This window comes from Eublepharis macularius, chromosome 7, assembly GCF_028583425.1.
Source record: "Eublepharis macularius isolate TG4126 chromosome 7, MPM_Emac_v1.0, whole genome shotgun sequence".
NCBI classification, from domain to species: Eukaryota; Metazoa; Chordata; class Lepidosauria; order Squamata; family Eublepharidae; genus Eublepharis; species Eublepharis macularius.
This window is the reverse complement of record NC_072796.1, coordinates 73,416,909-73,434,015: the sequence shown is the minus strand read 5'-3', so window position 1 is coordinate 73,434,015 and position 17,107 is coordinate 73,416,909. Positions and strand designations below refer to the sequence as shown.

The window sequence follows — 17,107 nt, the reverse complement described above, 5'->3', positions numbered from 1 at the left end:
CATGAGTTTAGAACAATTTTTGCACAATGATGGCTGCCTTTCATCACTTCTTGGAATAAGGCTGTCCTGCAAGAACTGGTAAAAAGGGAAGTATTATAGAAATTGAGAAATGAGTACAGATTTACCAGGATAAAGTGGTATATGATCATAATTATTTGATGTATAAGAATGTCTTTTCTACATTTCTAATACTTTTTTTTTAATTTTTTTTTCTGAGCAGACATACTTGGTCAATGCAGAAGTCAAGAACATAGGTTTCTGATTATGCACCTAGGAGGAGGATATCTAAAGGCTCTGTTTAGTTGCAAACCAGTATGTTTCAGGACCAAACTATATATTCATGTTTGGATAGAGTTGGGTGCGGGCTTCCTGCAGCAGCACAGCAGCTGCGTGGCATGGCTTTTAAAAAATAAAAGCCCCGGTTTGGTTGTTTTGATTGCTATTGGTACCGGGGCCGCCCGTTGTTGTTTTTCCTTTTTTTAAAAAATAAAGGCAAACTTAGATAGGCACAAAATGCTGCTGTGGGGGGAAGGAGGGCTCTTGTCCTCCCACCAAGGTTTTTTTCCTGCACAGGAAAAAAAACCTCTGTGTATGTGCGTTATGTTCCCATTTTTCCTACTCCATATGCACAGAATACTCCATGTGGAGCAGCAAAAGCAGGAAATAACTTCTCCAGCACTGTTTCAGTGTGGGAAAACCACATGGGGGGGGGGGTAAGCAGGAGCCTTCCTCCCCCTTGTGGCGGTGTTCCAAACCTGTTTGGGCTCTCCTTTATTTTTTTAAAAGTCATTCCCCGCAGCTGCTGGTCTGGCTGTGGTGAATTAGAGTTGAGTCTGGGAACCCAGACCCAACTTTTTCAAAACACAAACATGCAGTTTGACCGTTAGTTGTTATAGCAAACAGCATAATTTTTCGTTCAGGAAATATGTGATATTTTAAAAAATGAAACACTAAAGTTTAGGGTTTACATTCTCATTTAATTTGCTCCTTCATGGTTCCAATACACTTTTAGTGCTCTATTACTGTGTTAGACAGAACATGACAATCAAAACCATGGACATTCAACACTACTTGGCTTCTTGGCATACCCGCGATATTAGCATTTTTCATTTTGTAATTTTAAATATGAGAGTTTTAACAGGAGTATCTTGATTTCATAAAATGTTAAAATGAGAAGCGCCTATTTCTGCTCCTTTATCCTAGTCTCTAGTCTACTTCTTGCGTAGGCTGCGCTCTGACCTGTTTCTCCTTTGTCTTTCCTAGTGTTTTGCTTCCTATCGTTATTATTTGTATTACTTAATTTTCTATTTTCTCACTGTGTATATGCTTTTCTAAATAGGTGATACACCTTTTTATGCTGATTCATTGGTTGGAACATACAGTAAAATTATGAATCATAAGAATTCTCTAAGCTTCCCTGATGATAATGATATTTCAAAAGATGCAAAAAATCTTATTTGTGCCTTCTTAACTGACAGGTAAATTATGATATATTTTGAGTCAATTGTGAGTTTAGTAAATATTTTTCTGTGATACAGTTCATTTTTTATTGATGACAAGAAATGTCTTTTAAAAATAACTGTTATAATGCTTATTAGACCATCTATTCTGTTAATAAAATATAATGTTGCTGAAAGACAGCCTTTAAGAGGTGCCTCATGGAAAAGAAATTCGGACTAGTTTCCTGATTCACTATGTTAAGTAGAAATCATATTTAATAATGATTATGAATAAGCCAATATGGCACATTTGGTTTTGTTCTGAAGCTGCTAAAAATTAAAATTGGAATGAGTTTCTCAGTATATTGTTTCCAGTTTTTTTTTGTAGCTTCCTTTCGTTACACTGAACATACGTTGTATAGTATTTTTCAATCCATATTTTAATGCTAGTGGTCCTTCCTTAATCTTAGGAAGCTGATTTTATGAAATGCAAAAGTTACATTAAATTCTATTTTACAAGCAAAAATTCTGATGGAATTATAAATGCAATGTTTGGAGTAGTATAGACCGGAGACTATTTCGATTGTGAAAGTGTTCTGTTCATGTAACAAATGTTATGCTAGATAGTGGCCCAGGAACATACGTATTTTGGGGCGGGGGGTGGGTGGGAGGTCTGACCAGTGCAGTTTTTCTTGGCTTGCGAAAATTATAGAAAGTAAATGTTTTCAAATCTGACATTATAAGACACACATAAAGGACACATTATCAGACACACATTACAAAGGGCCCTATGGTCCTTTGTAAACTGGGAAAAGTTACTTTGGATGATTTACAAGGGAGAAGCAGGGCAAGGGCACTAAACGAATTCTTTTCATGCCCGCCCATTTGGAGAAGAGCTTGTGGAGAGACCTGACTTGGAAATTAGAATAAATTGAAGGTGAAGAGCCATCCCTCCGTACCACTTTTCTGTTCCCAATTTTTCCCGTCAGAAACAGCTTTTTCAGTTTGAAAAGTTGATGCTACTGTATACCATTGTGTTTACATGCATTTGTAATACCAGAGATTGTTGTGGGCACTTGAATGAGGATGTGATGCAGGCATAGACCTTTCATACTTCATAACTGTATTGAGTACTACAATCAAATGCATTTGGAGAGTGTATGGAATGCTGATAAATTGGGGGGAGATAAACAAGGTGATATCATGTCCAGTAGGAGTCTTCATTGCATAGGTTCTGTGTCAATGTATGGAATAAGATTGAGCCCTTTAGCACATTGCTTTGCCATGTCCTTTGTAGTTTTGAAAGTTAAACATTTTGCGTGTAAGAGAGAATGATATGCCTTTTCCACAGAGTATGCATTTATATGCATCACTGTTTTTTGAGAATTTAATGGTGATAAGAATTTAAATTAACATGTTTGGGGGCTTCAGATAGAGAATTCTTGCTGCTATTTGCTTCTGTTAATCTTTTAAACAACCTGATTTCATGATTGTTTTAATTTTGCAATTACAAAAACAACAACACCCATCCAACCATGAGCAGATTGGAATATCTGAATTCTTTAACAAGTTCAATGAAATTAAATTTCATATTATCCGTAATTGTAAACAAAAATTAATGTTTAGCCATGAGGACTATACAATGAAACACTTATATGCAAAAGTAATTCAATTTTACAGGGAAGTTAGATTAGGCCGAAATGGTGTAGAAGAAATCAAGCGGCATCTATTCTTCAAAAATGACCAGTGGGCTTGGGAAAATCTGAGGGACAGTAAGTATCTCTCTGTACAGAAGTAAGTTATAATTCTTCTTGTATGGTAAACAACAAAATCCAAATATTCTTAATTGAAAACTTTTCTTTGCCTGTAAACTATTTGGTGGCACCTGTAAAATGTTGGTTCTTCACATTTTAGAAAGGAGTTACCCACACAACTAAAGATTTAAGAACTGTTCTTTAGGGGTATGTATTTGGATATTTCTGGTCGGAATATATATATGAAAAATACCTTATTGTTTGTTGGATATATGGGTTTTCTGGAGTAACAGTAATGGGGTCCCAATTTTGGGGGGAAATATTTGGGGCTGACATTTTAAGGCTCCAAGTCTTCCCTTCCCCCAGTTTTACAGGATTCCTGGCCAACAGGAGGGGAGAAAGCTCTGAGGAAGGCAGCTATCCCAGGTGATAGGATCAGACGTTAGGGAGATTTTGAGAACTATCTGCCCAATAATGACAGTTTTCTCACAGCCCTCCATGCCTGTCTAAGCTTGGGCAAAGAGGAGGGCTAGACTTTTTTTTTTTAAAGCGCTGCAGAGGCTTTGGTGTGTGCCTTGGATTTCTGATGCCTGCTGCTGTCTGCCTGAGAAGACCTTCTTGCTCTGTTCCTGGACATCTTAAGGACTGGTTTTCCTTGGGGGACTTCATATTAAAATATTTCAGAGTTTTTTGTTTTTGCCAGGGAGAGGTTGTAGTTTGAAGGAGGGGAGAGGAAACCTTTTTTCTGTTCCATGTTCTTTGAAAAATAGTTTTCCTTGCCAGTTGGTTTGGCTTGATTTTGTTAGTCTGTTTGCATTTGGAAGCGTTGGGCCAGAGGCTGAAGAAAGCATGGAATTTTTTCTCCCTATGAGAAAATGGATACAAGTGGGAGGGCCACGGGCACGTTTAGGGGAAATGGACCCCTTGATCCAATTTGTGTGGAACTTGATAGTTCTTAAGTGGACAGGCAGGACTAGGTTCATCTTGTTGGCTTCTGTGCAGTCCCACATTGCAACTGTGCACGTACAGCCAGCCACGGAAAGGATTTCCAGAGTATTCTAGAAGACTAGGAGCATGCCTCCTCCCTTTGACACTTTCCCAACAAAACATCACATGACTAGGATGAGGGGTGCTATTCCCTTAGGTTTTTTTGCTGCTGCAGAGAGAAGATCTCCATTACTGTTCTCTGCTTTTCTCTCACCCCAACCTTGAGGCTGAGGAGCATTATTTTTTAAATTTTTTTAAAACCTTCAATAGATATTCTGGTGAAGAATAGAACTACATTTAAAGAAGAAAAGTTTCTGTCCCTTCTGTCTTTCCCTTTTCTTCTTTAAATGTAGTTGTTATGCTTAAAAGAGGCTTCTTCAAGATTCTGGAAAACACCAGGCTGGTTAAAGGCACCTTTGGCACCTTTGATTACCAAGAGCTAAGTCCAGAGGTGTGGCCCATCAGAGTCTCCCCACAACGGCTCTTCTTCAAGGTTATGGCTATGTGCTAGCCTGATTAAAGGTAAGTCGAGAGGTGTGGCTCATCAGAGCCGTCTTACAATGACTTTTCCTTCAAGCCTGCAGCTGTGCGCTAGCCTGATTAAAGACACCTGCCCCCTCAGTTCCAAGGTGAGAAGTCTGGAAATGTGGCCTGACTGTACCCTTGGTTCCAAGGCTATTTCCCATAGGGTTTGCCTGCATGCCTGCTGGGATAAAGGCCCCTCCTTGGCTGTGTCAGCTCTGAGGGGAGACACCTGGAGGTGTAGCATAACAGATCTTTCTGTTGGGAGGCTGAGAGGCTTTTTTTCCTAAACATTTTGGCTGCCTGAATAGGACCCTGTATTCTGAATAGGACCCTCCACTCTCTTGGCTGTGTCAGCTCTAAGGGGGGGACACCTGGCATTATAATTTAACAGAGATCCGAGGCTTTTCCCCAAGGCCTTTTGGAAATGTGTCTGCTTGACTGAAGGAATCCCTCCTCCTCCCACGCTGTGCTTGGGTCTGAGGTGCAGTCCCTGGAGGCAGGAGTTAATACAGGTAACACAGTGAAATAGCAGCCTGGAACCATCAATGTAATGATTAGGGCTCCTAAGCTTCTTCTGTTTTAAGAGAGATGATAAACCTGCACCTTTAAGCCCAGTACTTTTTGAAGACAGTTTTTCTCTGTCTGTTCCATATATGCCCCCATTCCCTTTTCCTGCTAGGGAATGGTGCTGGCTCACTCCACGTTCTCAGTCTCATTGCTGTAAGATTCAGCAGTTTAGGAATGTGCAGAGGGTCTCTTTTAGTCAGCACAGAGTAACTTTATTCAGCAGAAACAAAGAACACAAGGCCTAGCTCAAGCCATCCCTAGCAGTCCTTCAGCCAGTTTACACAGAAATGAGTAAAACCTGGACTGGAACTACTCTAGATAGCCCAGGCTAGCCTCTTCAGCTCTCAGAAGCTAAGCAGGGTTGGCCTTGGTTAATAATTGCATGGGACACCCACTAAAGACTAGGGTTGCAGAGGCAGGCAATGGCAAACCACCTCTGTTTGTCTCTTGCTATGAAAACCTCACTAGAGGTTGCCGTAAGTCAGATATGACTTGGCGTTTGCAGGATTAACATAAAACATGAAACAAACTCTACAGCATCGCAATCATTCAATTTTTGACCTGTTCCAATTCTGTTTCATATTGCAGTAAGATTTTATATACTTTTCCTAACAGGTGTCTTGACTCTCCATAGATTTTGTTCAAACACTGTTTTCTCTCTTAATTGCCCTCCTTCTTTAGATAGTTGTTCTTTGAGTGTAGCCACTAATTGATAATACGTCAACCATGGGATGTTCTTTCCCTGTGCTTGAATTCCTTCACATTTTTTATTTTTCCTTGCTTATCCATCATATATTCATAGTTAACATAGTCTATTTTATTCCTTGTAATAATAATACCATAATAGTTATCTGTCGGTGATGGCAGTGGTGAAATTGGTGGGCTTAATCAGGAGAGCCTGCTGAAGTCTCCCTGCAAGTTTGGCATCTCTGGGTTTGAAAGGGGCTGTTGTAGGACCCCGAGATCTGATGAATCATGAACCTAACGAATTGTTTCGCGTAATGGGACAATTTTGTGAAAGTTTTTGGTTCATGTTTTGTGGAATGCGATGAACTATGAAACTCAGAGTTTGTTTTTTTCCCGTTTCATGCCTATCTCTAGTGGTCACTAATGTTAATGGCCTGCAGATTCAATAGCACTTCATCTCTAATTCAGTCACTGTAAACTATGAATGCTGCTGCAACTTTTCCTTTGAGCTGCTGATCAACAAAGCATTATGACCTTTTTACTCTTCCCTTTGAATGGAGCATGAAACACATTTTAACCCCATCCTGAGGCATAAAGGGTATTGGCCAAAGTGTTATAAATTGAGGCCATTGAACATCTCCAATAGTAGATTGCATCTTTGTAGAATAAGATAAAAGCCCAGTGGCTCCCTAAGGACTAATATTTATTTGCTATGAGTATTTGTGAGTTCAGCTTACTCCTTCAGATATCTCTGTGTTTCACAGCCTATAACTGTAGTGTAGGTGATGAGTCTGTTCTTTTAATCTGGAGCTGGACTGCCCTTGTCCATGCTAGGATTTTTTAAAAAAGGTAGTTGCTATTAGTGCGACTTCGCACAGATACTCTGCATTCTTCAATTCAGATAGATAACACTGTATGAGGAAGGACAAGCTTGCTGTTGAATCCTTTGAATTCATTTGTTTATTCTTATTGATAATTTACTCTACAAGAGAAAGTAAAAGTTCTGTGGTCTGTTTCCTTGTCTACTACTCAACAGTTTTCCTACAATTCTTTTTCATCTCTGCGTTGCTTTATGGGCCAAAACCCCCAAGGTCTTCCCCACCTCTCCTCACAGATGAGATTTCCTATTCTCCGATTAACTGAACTATTCAGTTCAGTATTCTGCAGAGACTGAAGAAAGGGTATTAGTTTTGAGTGCTCCTTATTTGTTAAGGAGGACAGATGGAAAAGCCTATTTTATGTCCAAGTATCGAATTTTGTGTATTCTAGTCTATACAGTTGTGCTTCACTGTCTTATTAACATTCTTATTCACATACTACTATTACTATCACCAAGAGTGCTAGACATACCCTACCTTTCTTTGTCTTTTGTTTTACTGCAAATGCTCCATGTCATTGCAGTGCATTGCAATAATGTTTCTTCAGCTAACTGGCACCAACTCCTAGATTCTCTGATTGGAGGCATGGGGCTGTTTTGCCTTACCACACACTGTGATGGTTCATGGCCTGCCCTTTTGTTTGCTCCTTTGCTGCCCAGGGACCCCTGCAATTGAGGAATGCCCTTGCTAACTCACTGGCAAGGTAATCTGTTTTTATGTTTTATCTGCTGTCTGTTTTTTTCTGCACAGATTGTTCTGTTAGCTGCACAAGGTTTGGATGGTGCATACTGCCTGCCCCTTCTTTGGCTCCGTCACACCTGCTTCACTGTTTTCATTGTTCTGGTGTAGATCTGCTATGTGTTCACTCCTACTGATGACTTTGGCATTTTTGGTCAGCACTTTTTCCTGCACTACAGCAGGAGTCTCAGTTTTTTTTTTGGAGTGTCAATTTCTGCTCCTGGACTACCATATCTTACACCTCTAAGTGGGTAAGAGCCTCCTACTGAGGTTATAGCAAGACTTGGACCCTTCTTGTGCTACTGACTATATTTGGCACTCACTCTGAATTTCCTTCTTCCTTATTGGATCCCCAAAGACATTTAGAGTAGAGGTGTAACTGCTTGTTAGCTTTTTGCAGTTCCCTGGTGCTGCTTCTTTAGTGTACAGCACTTCCTCCTGTAGAATGAGGACACTGTGGGTTCTAACCTATCCACCCCCCCCCCATTCATAGAGTTTCACAGTGGCCAGGATTCCCTACCAGGGCTTGGCTTTCAGCACTCATGTATCACAACACTCTCAGTTGTATTAGTTATTCAGGCTCCAAGAGAGACCTGATAGTATCCTTACATAACTCTTCCTTTGTGGGTTGGTAGAGGCTCTCCTACTCTCCCTTGAGTGCGCAGTGCTTTTTACCTAGCACAGCTCTCTCCACCAGAGCACTGTTTTTTTCTTCACTGTAGTCCTGCTTGTATTTTGGAAGGGACACTTTTAGAGAGCTCCCAGCTTCTTTAGAAGCATCTCTGGGTGAATGTCAGTGAGATGCTAAGCATCTGTTGGGAAGGTGGCCCTCCATAGTCTCTTACTTTGAAAGCTTCACATCCACCTCCTTCAGTAAATGGGCTTGTCACACTCCCAATGTGGGACTGCACAGAAGCCACGAAGATGAAAATACGGTTGCACTTACCTGTAATTGTTCATTGAGTGGTCTTCTGTGCAGGAATACATCTCTTCCTCCTGCCCTGCTGTGAACTCTCTGGAACCTTAGTTTTGAAGCGGGGGGGGGGGGAGTCCTCTGGTGGTGGCATGGAGACAACTGATGGAATAGTTCCCCTTCTGGTCATGTGATGTTTTTGGTGGGAAAGTGCCAAAGCTGGAGGAGTGGTCCTAGTCTTCTAAAAAGTTCTGGAAACCTTCTCCATTGCTGGCCTGAGTGCGCACAGTCCCAATATGGGACTGTACAGAAGACTACTTGTTGAACACCAGTTACAGGTAAGTGCAGCTTTGTTTTCCCTGATGATACTAGGGACCTGAATAATCTGGAATACTAGTATGGATATCCTTATTGAAATCTGAAACATTTCTAACTTTTTAAAATGATGCACATCTTATCTTGTGAATAGAAGTGTATTGTCTCTGGGACTAGAAGGCAAGATAAATACCTGTTCTTTAAGTGGAGTGACTTGTCTTTTTACCTGGAAGGGTGAGGTGCCACCACTGAAAATACCCTGGCTGCCATCTGCCTCACATTTGCAGGCAGTGGAACAGAGAGCAGGCTTGGGAGACAGATCTGTTACTGGTGAGCTAGATAGTTGGGGAGGAGACAGTCTTTCCGGCACTGTGGCCCCAAGCCATTTAGATCCATAAAAGTACAAACCAACATTTTGAATTGTGCCCTGAAACAGATGAATAGCCAGTGCAGATAATTCATTGCAGGAGTGATATAATACTTGTTTGTTTATTTTATTAGCCTGTCCCCTGCATTTGGGAGCTTTTGAAGTTTCTGAGTTGTTTTTCAAAGGCAGCCAGCCCCACATAAAAACACTTTACAGTAATTTAACCTGGATGTGATCAGAACATGGATCACTGGTCAAGGTCACACCTTTCTGAGAAACTGCTGTAGCTGGCATATTAGCCAGAGATGATAAAAATCTCTGTATGCAACAGACAAGATCCACACTTCCAGCCGTAAACCAGGATCTAGTGGTACTCCTAAATTATGAACCTGCTCCTTGATGGAAGTGCAAGAATCTAGTCTGATTCTGCTCAGGCTCATACTCGCTGCTTAAGAGCACACCTTACCTTCACCAGGATCTGCCATGCTGAACAACTCTAGGAAATGCACTCTTGATCTTCAAGGGAGGATTTTTAAAGTTGTCTGAAGTCCCTACTTCATTGCTTGAGACTGGCTGAAATACTACTCCCGAATGGGCAATGATCAGTCTTCAGCATTGCTTTTCCCCTGGAAGATTGAGAGTAGGAAAAGAAAAATTAACTTCTCAAATAGAAGAATACTCTGTGGCCTTTGTCTAGGAGCCCAAATGCCAAAGGAGTCATTCTGATTGCCTAAGAAGATCATAGCCAGTTTGGTGTAGTGGTTAAAAGCACGGGACTCTAATCTGGAGAGCCGGGTTTGATTCCCCACTCCTCCACTTGAAGCCTGCTGGGTGACCTTGGGCTAGTCACAGTTCTGGAGCTCTCTCAGCCCCACCCACCTCACAGGATGTTTTGTTGTGGGGATAATAACAACATACTTTGTAAACCACTCTGAGTGGGCATTAAGTTGTCCTGAAGGGTGGTATATAAATCAAATGTTGTTGTTATTATCATCACTTTCTGCAGGAAAGACTGTAGGTGGGGCGGTGAGCGGGGAATTGACAAAAACAGGAAAAATCATAATGAGTTCATAACGTGTACATCAGCAATTCATTACAGATCCCAATTTGCTTGAAATTCACATTAATTTCAAATTAATTGCAATTAATGTATTGTGCAAATTAATTGCAATTAATGAATTTCTTTGATTTTGGATGAATGTAGGTTGTAATCCAATGTTTATATCATCGGCTGAATGTAGGTTGCAATGCTTATATCATTAAATCATTAAAATCAGTAATATGAATAGGGTAGGGCAATAGGCTCTTTTTCACATACATGTAGAAACTTTAGAAGTCTGTCCCAAGCATAGAAATGATCAGTTAAAAAACATTTGTGAAAATCAAATAACAACAATGCCTGAATTTTGTTAAAATCCATTAGAATGACTTTCCTTTTTCCTCTTTAAGTTGAAGTCATTTGACTAGCCAGTTTGCAGATGACTTTCTAATGGTTACTTTCTTGGTGAAGTAAGGTGAATTATTTGGCAGACTGTTACAACTTTATTTAAACTTTGATTTTTAATTTTTTTTAAAAAATCTGTAACCTTTTATGTATTGTGCAGCATATGCAGTTAGGAATTAAATGTCCTTGTGATGTCTATCCCTTCATATGCCATTTGTCACAAATATATTACTTCTGAATATACAATTTCTAGTAAATATAGTAATTCTTGTTTATATTGTTGGTAGCTGTAGCACCAGTTGTGCCTGATTTAAGTAGCGACATTGACACTAGTAACTTCGATGATTTGGAGGAAGACAAAGGAGAAGAAGAAACGTTCCCCATACCAAAAGCATTTGTTGGCAACCAACTACCTTTTGTAGGATTTACGTACTACAGTAACCATCAGTAAGTACTGTCAGAACTACAACCTATGAATTAAGAGGTGTTTGTATTTTTTAAAAGTATGAGGAAGATAAGATCAATGAAATTTGAGAGAGACCTCTGTCTTTACCTGTTGGTGGGAGATAATGATGATTGAGGGGAATAGATGATAAAATCTCCCAGGGGAGGCTTTTTCAGAGCTACCACTTTTGAGAGATTGTTTATTCTTCCTTGTTGGTTCATCAGGCCACCTCAGATGTCACCTATTTACTGATGGTGGCAACTAGCAACTGTGACTGGTGAGTAGATAAGTAGAGGAGAATGCTCACTCAAGTGGGTAAACGTAATTCACAAACGTAATTAGATTCTTATTAGAAGTTAAAAAGCCTCTCATGTGTCTTTAAAAAAATAAACTTATTGCACTCAAAACTTTTAAAAATATAGTAATACTTTCCATAGAGTCAGAAGGAAGTAGTCAAGCAAGAAATGCTTTATGCTTATTATGCTTAAAAAAAACTTATTGCGCCTATCCATAATATTTGTATGTGTTTCCTACTGGCATCCCTGCAATAAGGAAGGGTCAGTTGATAAGCTGTCAAAACTTCCAATAAGCTATAAACTCTGCATATTAGGATCAAAAATATGAGCCCTGAGAACTTTGTGAGATTTGAAGGATAGTATGTGAAACACTTTTGAGCCCATCTCTGGCAATATGGGTATTCCTTTGCAATTAACATTTTAGTTAATGTTAATGAGTTAGATTCAGTATCTCAGTTTTGTAGACAAGCCATGCTCTAGAAGAAGTCTTGCTCTAGAACATGAAGTCTTATTATCTAGTGTAAGGAATTGTTGGATCCATACTATTGTAGCCAAAAGAGAATATGAATGAATGCTCTTGAACCTACATACATGCAGCCTTTGCTTGATACCTAATTCCGACATGCAAATTTTATATAAATAGGCTCATTATTCATAACCTCAGTAGCTTTCAAATTAAAAAGTACGGTGGCATAAGAAGATAGAATTAAGAAATGGATGCCTGTCAAAGTGGACATTTTCCCAAGGTTTTCCGTACATTATGAATAGGTCCTTTAACCTCTTAGACTCTTACTCTGTTTGTAACCTACTCCTTCATAAATTGAATTGTAAATATGGTAAAACATGTAACTAATGAAAAATAGTACACATGTGGTTGAAGGGTATAACATGCAAGATAATTTGTTTAAAGATGTTTCAAGGCAGAGTGACATTTTTCCTTGGGGTTGTTGGAAAACATACATTATTTTTTGTGTAGCTTATTGTCCAGCACTGCCTTTTCTGTATGTATACTATACATAGCTTTTGCTTGGAAATGTTATCAAAAAAATATTTTTCATATATGATGTGTGCTTTGTTTTTCAAGCTTTTAAGAACACTTTTGTGTTTGCTGTCTTACTACTTTTTAAAAGGTGGTATTAAAATTGTGTTTGCAGATATTTGTCCAGTTCTACGGCAAACTCCAATGACAACAGAGCAAGCACCAATGTAGATAAAACTTTGGTATGTTTCATCTTGTTGGGGTGTTGAACTGATTTCTTTTAAAACATTAGTTGAGTTGTCAGTTGATCAAAGGGTTGATTTTAATCTCTATTTTCAAATGGTCAGTTAAACTACCAAATATCATTATAGGTGCCTTTTAAGATATTGAAAGAAGTATAAATTAATTTACACATTAATGAATACATTTGATACTTGTTTCATAATGTCATGATTTTCATTGTTATTTACTTTTATAGCAACACATCAGTGCCAAAATAATCAAGTATTCCTTTAACTAATGATTTCATTGATTAAAATTTATGTTTATGATTATTCCACTAAATCTTTAGTTGGTTGATCTACTATTTAAAAATTGCATCCTAGTTTATCATTGGTCACAGACTATATAAAAGTAATGAGAACCACTTAAAACAATTTTTGATGGCTAATGTAAAATATATTATATATCATTTATATCAGTGGTTCTTAACCTTTAAGCCATTACTACTCAAGTGAATAACCTTATCATGTAATGCCCCCCCCAGGTAAATAAGATAAAAACAGCGATCCAAGTGAAGCTACTTTATTCATATAGGTATATGCATCAGAGAACCCATTAGCCAACTCATTAATATTAGGTTAGATTCATTTTTGTTGTGTGCTACGTTTTTGAAGGCTTGGGGGAGAAATCTAGGGTATTATCTTCAGGATTGTGTGAGCCATGTAAAACAACTCTTCTGTACTAGGTGTCAGAAGCTGTTGCAGCTAGGGATGCCTAAAATTCTAACATCTCAAATGTTCCCCATTTGCTTCAAAGTTCTGAATACCTCTGCAGATTTGTAGGTAAGATCTGTTAAGAATCACTGACTCAGCCAGCCTTTTTAAGATCCTGTAAATCATCTCCTGTTTTATATTCTCTTACTTATATTTAAAGCTGGAATCTCTCCAAAAAACTATCTATCAGCTTGAAGAACAGTTACATAATGAAATGCAACTGAAAGATGAAATGGAACAAAAATTCAGGTGACTCCCTACATTACATGTTTTCAAACTTCAGGATCTGCAATTTGTCACATTTATAGTGAGGATCACTTGTGGTAGTGCATCTTTGCATCAACAGTATTTTAAGCATGTATCAAGACCAAAAAGTTTGTAGCAGAGTTTTAGAATTCCAGAGAACATAATTTTACTATTGTTCTCCTTTTCTGGCAATTTATTTTGTTATGTAGGAAAGACTAATGGAACATGTTGGAAAGAACATCATTTTGATGATAATCCTATAAATTGGGATGCTTTTGTTTGGTGGTGACAGGAAGAGAGAAACTAAGTACCCCTGTGGAGTCTTACAGGTGTATTGGGCATGTTTGGAGCCAAGTAGAGGGGAAAATAGATTGAGCCATTTTTAATATAATAAATGATCTCTGATGAATTGTTCCTACTGCTTGCCCTTCTACTTTGATCATTCTTCATTCTTTCTTGGGGAGTGCATCTATTCTAAGTGTTGATTTAGTTCTTGGTTAGACAGTCAAGGGTTGACTCTATAAAATAGTTGAGATTTCTTGGAGGCAGCTTCAAATATTTTAGGGCTAATGAAAGACTTTTTAACCCACTCGACAAATAAATACATTTATGTTTCAAGTTCTAGGTAAGAGGATGAAATCCCCCCCCCCCCCCGTCATAAGGAGTGTATATCTCATGTATGTGAGTGAGGGATGGTGCGCGCTAGAAGTATAATCTTTCTGTTAGCAGAGTTGCATGGTTTGCAGGAAATGAGAAGTGTAGAAGCTTGTGTGGCTGTGTGTACATGAAACGAGAGTTGTAGGAGCTTGTGAAAGGCAAACTTGCACTGAGAGCCTTAGTTATGGTTTAGAAAAGGTTTTTTTACCAAATTGGTAAAAAAAAAATCTGTATTCCCCAAATACCAAATTAATTCTCCAGTTCAGCAATACCAAACAAATTCAGTAAAATTCAGCCATTGTTTCCTATGGGAAACTCAATTCAGGACTATCCAGTGGCTGGTGGAGGGGGCATTTTTGAACTGAATTTTACTAAATTTGGAGAGGGCCTAGTTCTAACTGTCCTCTAACTACCCCCCAATTTTCATGAAGATTGGACTCCGGGGAGGGCATTTTATGCCCCCCCCCAAAGAAAGTGCCCCCAGCCACCTCCAATCTGCATTATTCTCTATGGGGGAAAACTATGAGAGAGATTCAGGAGGATGGTGGTGGCATTTTGCAAGCAAAATCCACTAAATTTGGAGGGATTCTACTCCTAACTGTCGTCTAACTGCTCACCAAGTTTCATGAAGATTGAACCCGGGGGGGGGGGGGTCATTTTATGGCCTCTCAAAGTAGGTGCCCCCAACTACTCTCATTTGTTTCTATTGTGGGAAAAAAACTCCAAGCTGACTCCCACTGCAGAAACATGTGGAGCAAGGCTGGCATGGCCAGAGCCACACTCCTCTATACCAGACAGCCCAACAGAACCAAACTTAACTGCCCCCCCCCCCCGCCAAACCATCACCACCTGAGCAGGCTGACCAGCCACTCTCCATTGTTCCCAGTGATGAGAAGAACTTTTACAAGTTCTTTCCCAGGGACACATATGTACAGGGCAGGGATGCGATAGCTGAGGCCCACTCCTAAATGGACACTCATCTCTGGAGAAGCACAACAGAACCAAACTGATGCCCGCTCCAAAACCTCAGCATCTCCTAACAAGGCTGACAAGTCACTCTCCAACATCACACCAGAGAATCATCCAAATCAAAATGAAGCATGGAGGGTCAGTCTTGCAACTAGAAGCAAACTGAAGCAAAGGAATGGACCCCCCCCCCACAGAACCAAAGTGATGTAAGGGGACCAACTTTACAACAGAGAAGCACATCCATTCCTCTCATACCAAAGTGAACCAAGGGGCACTCTTGCAACTTAGCTAAACAGAACCAGTGTCAGTCACAGCAGCCAGGCAGTGGAAGAACACCACAGAACAGAACAAGCAGTACCCAGTCACAAGCACAAGACAATGGCATGCACCAAACACAGTTGAAGAAGATGGATCCTACTCTCCCCCCACCCCCCACACACACACCACTGGCCTCAGGAAGGTACCTAAGCAATTCTCTCTGTGTAGTAGCCTTCATCATAAGTCTGTATGCCTCCCATCCCTGCAGTGCAGAAAGTTAATATTAGAACAGCATTAACAACAGAATACATGATTTACATCAGCCATCCCTCCCACTCCTGCAGTGAGTAAAGTTCGTTATATGTTTCTTTTCATAAAACCTCTCTGCATCTAGAAAACTAGTGTGTCAGGGGAAAGGCTAGGCGAGAACCTTCTCCCTAACACGCTTATTTGTACATGCAGGACTTTTATGTGCAGAAACAGTTAAACATTTTTAGACCTGTCTGCAGTCTTAAATGGTCTGATCTGATGATAGACTACTGATCACATAAGACTACTGATCATGCATCTTGCAATACATACTAATATACTTACCTTGTTTGCTACTTCTCCAAAAACAATACACCTTGCTTTGTGCTGTTTTTTTGACTGGGGTGGGTGGGAGTCAGTTATCGTGGAAATACCCTGTTTATATCTGTTCTTTTGCCAAAGTCCAGGAGACAGTTCTTAATATTATCAAAACTGAAAAAAATGTGGGAATATCTAGGTTTACTAGTACAAGGCTTCAGTACATACATAATTTGTGTCACCACTACTATGGGGATTTGGTCATGTGAAACTGGAGTTGTAGCATTCTTGTATAGGTGACTTAAATTGGATAGTAGTAGCAGTGTGTTCTCGGATATTGTAGCACTTGACAGTGTTGTCTACTCAAGGATTTGTCCGTGTTTAACATTTAGTTTCAGATGAAAAACACTGAACAAAAATATAAAATAAGGGCCAGTTGTAATATGACTTTAATTTTTTGCAGAACTTCAAATATTAAACTTGATAAGATAAAGAAGGAATTAGATGAAGAGGTAAGTGGATTTTCCCCTTAGAATCAATGTTTTAGTTTTTAAATTATTGTTTTAAAATCTTCCTTGTATATTAAGTTCCAACACTGAATTGAATAGGAATGAGAAGAGCTGTTTGTGTGTGGCTCATTTTAGGAGAATATAAGAAAAAAAAGCAATTCTGAAAAAGTATGGTGGTAATCTACAGAATGTGCTAGTTAAGGAATATTGGGTTTTCAGATAGAAAAGTGACTATCCTAAAAGACAGTACTGAATATAAGAGCTCAGTTGTATTAGAGGAAAGATCTGTATAATCCAGCATACTTTTTTAACAAGCACAGCTTGAATATAAATGCTTTCTATTTTCCCCCTAGCATTTGGTAATCAAATGAAATAAAATTAAAAATGTACATTGTGTTCTTTTGTATGAATGTTCTTTGCATTGTATTTTATAATGTTCTCTTTTCCATGAAACAAAATCGCATAACTACTGTAGTTTCTCCAAAGCTTTTCATAACCCCATCTTGCTGGTTGATTTCTTCCAGACCACTTTTTCTGCAGAGAATAGAAAAGGGACCCAGGTATATGAAAGA

General features: G+C 39.2%; 1 protein-coding gene across 3 annotated transcripts in view; it reads left to right on the top strand.

Moving 5' to 3' along the window:
• The window catches only part of ROCK1 (Rho associated coiled-coil containing protein kinase 1), a 277,707-nt gene that overhangs the window by 135,481 nt on the left and 125,119 nt on the right, over positions 1 to 17,107 (top strand). For 2 of the 3 annotated variants that reach the window (XM_054984451.1, XM_054984450.1), the window contains exons 8-13: positions 1,340 to 1,478; positions 3,120 to 3,211; positions 10,902 to 11,061; positions 12,510 to 12,576; positions 13,490 to 13,578; positions 16,490 to 16,538. In XM_054984451.1, coding sequence (XP_054840426.1) covers positions 1,340 to 1,478; positions 3,120 to 3,211; positions 10,902 to 11,061; positions 12,510 to 12,576; positions 13,490 to 13,578; positions 16,490 to 16,538 — 596 coding nt within the window. The remainder of the gene's footprint in view (positions 1 to 1,339; positions 1,479 to 3,119; positions 3,212 to 10,901; positions 11,062 to 12,509; positions 12,577 to 13,489; positions 13,579 to 16,489; positions 16,539 to 17,107) is intronic. The other variant, XM_054984452.1, reaches the window with a different exon arrangement.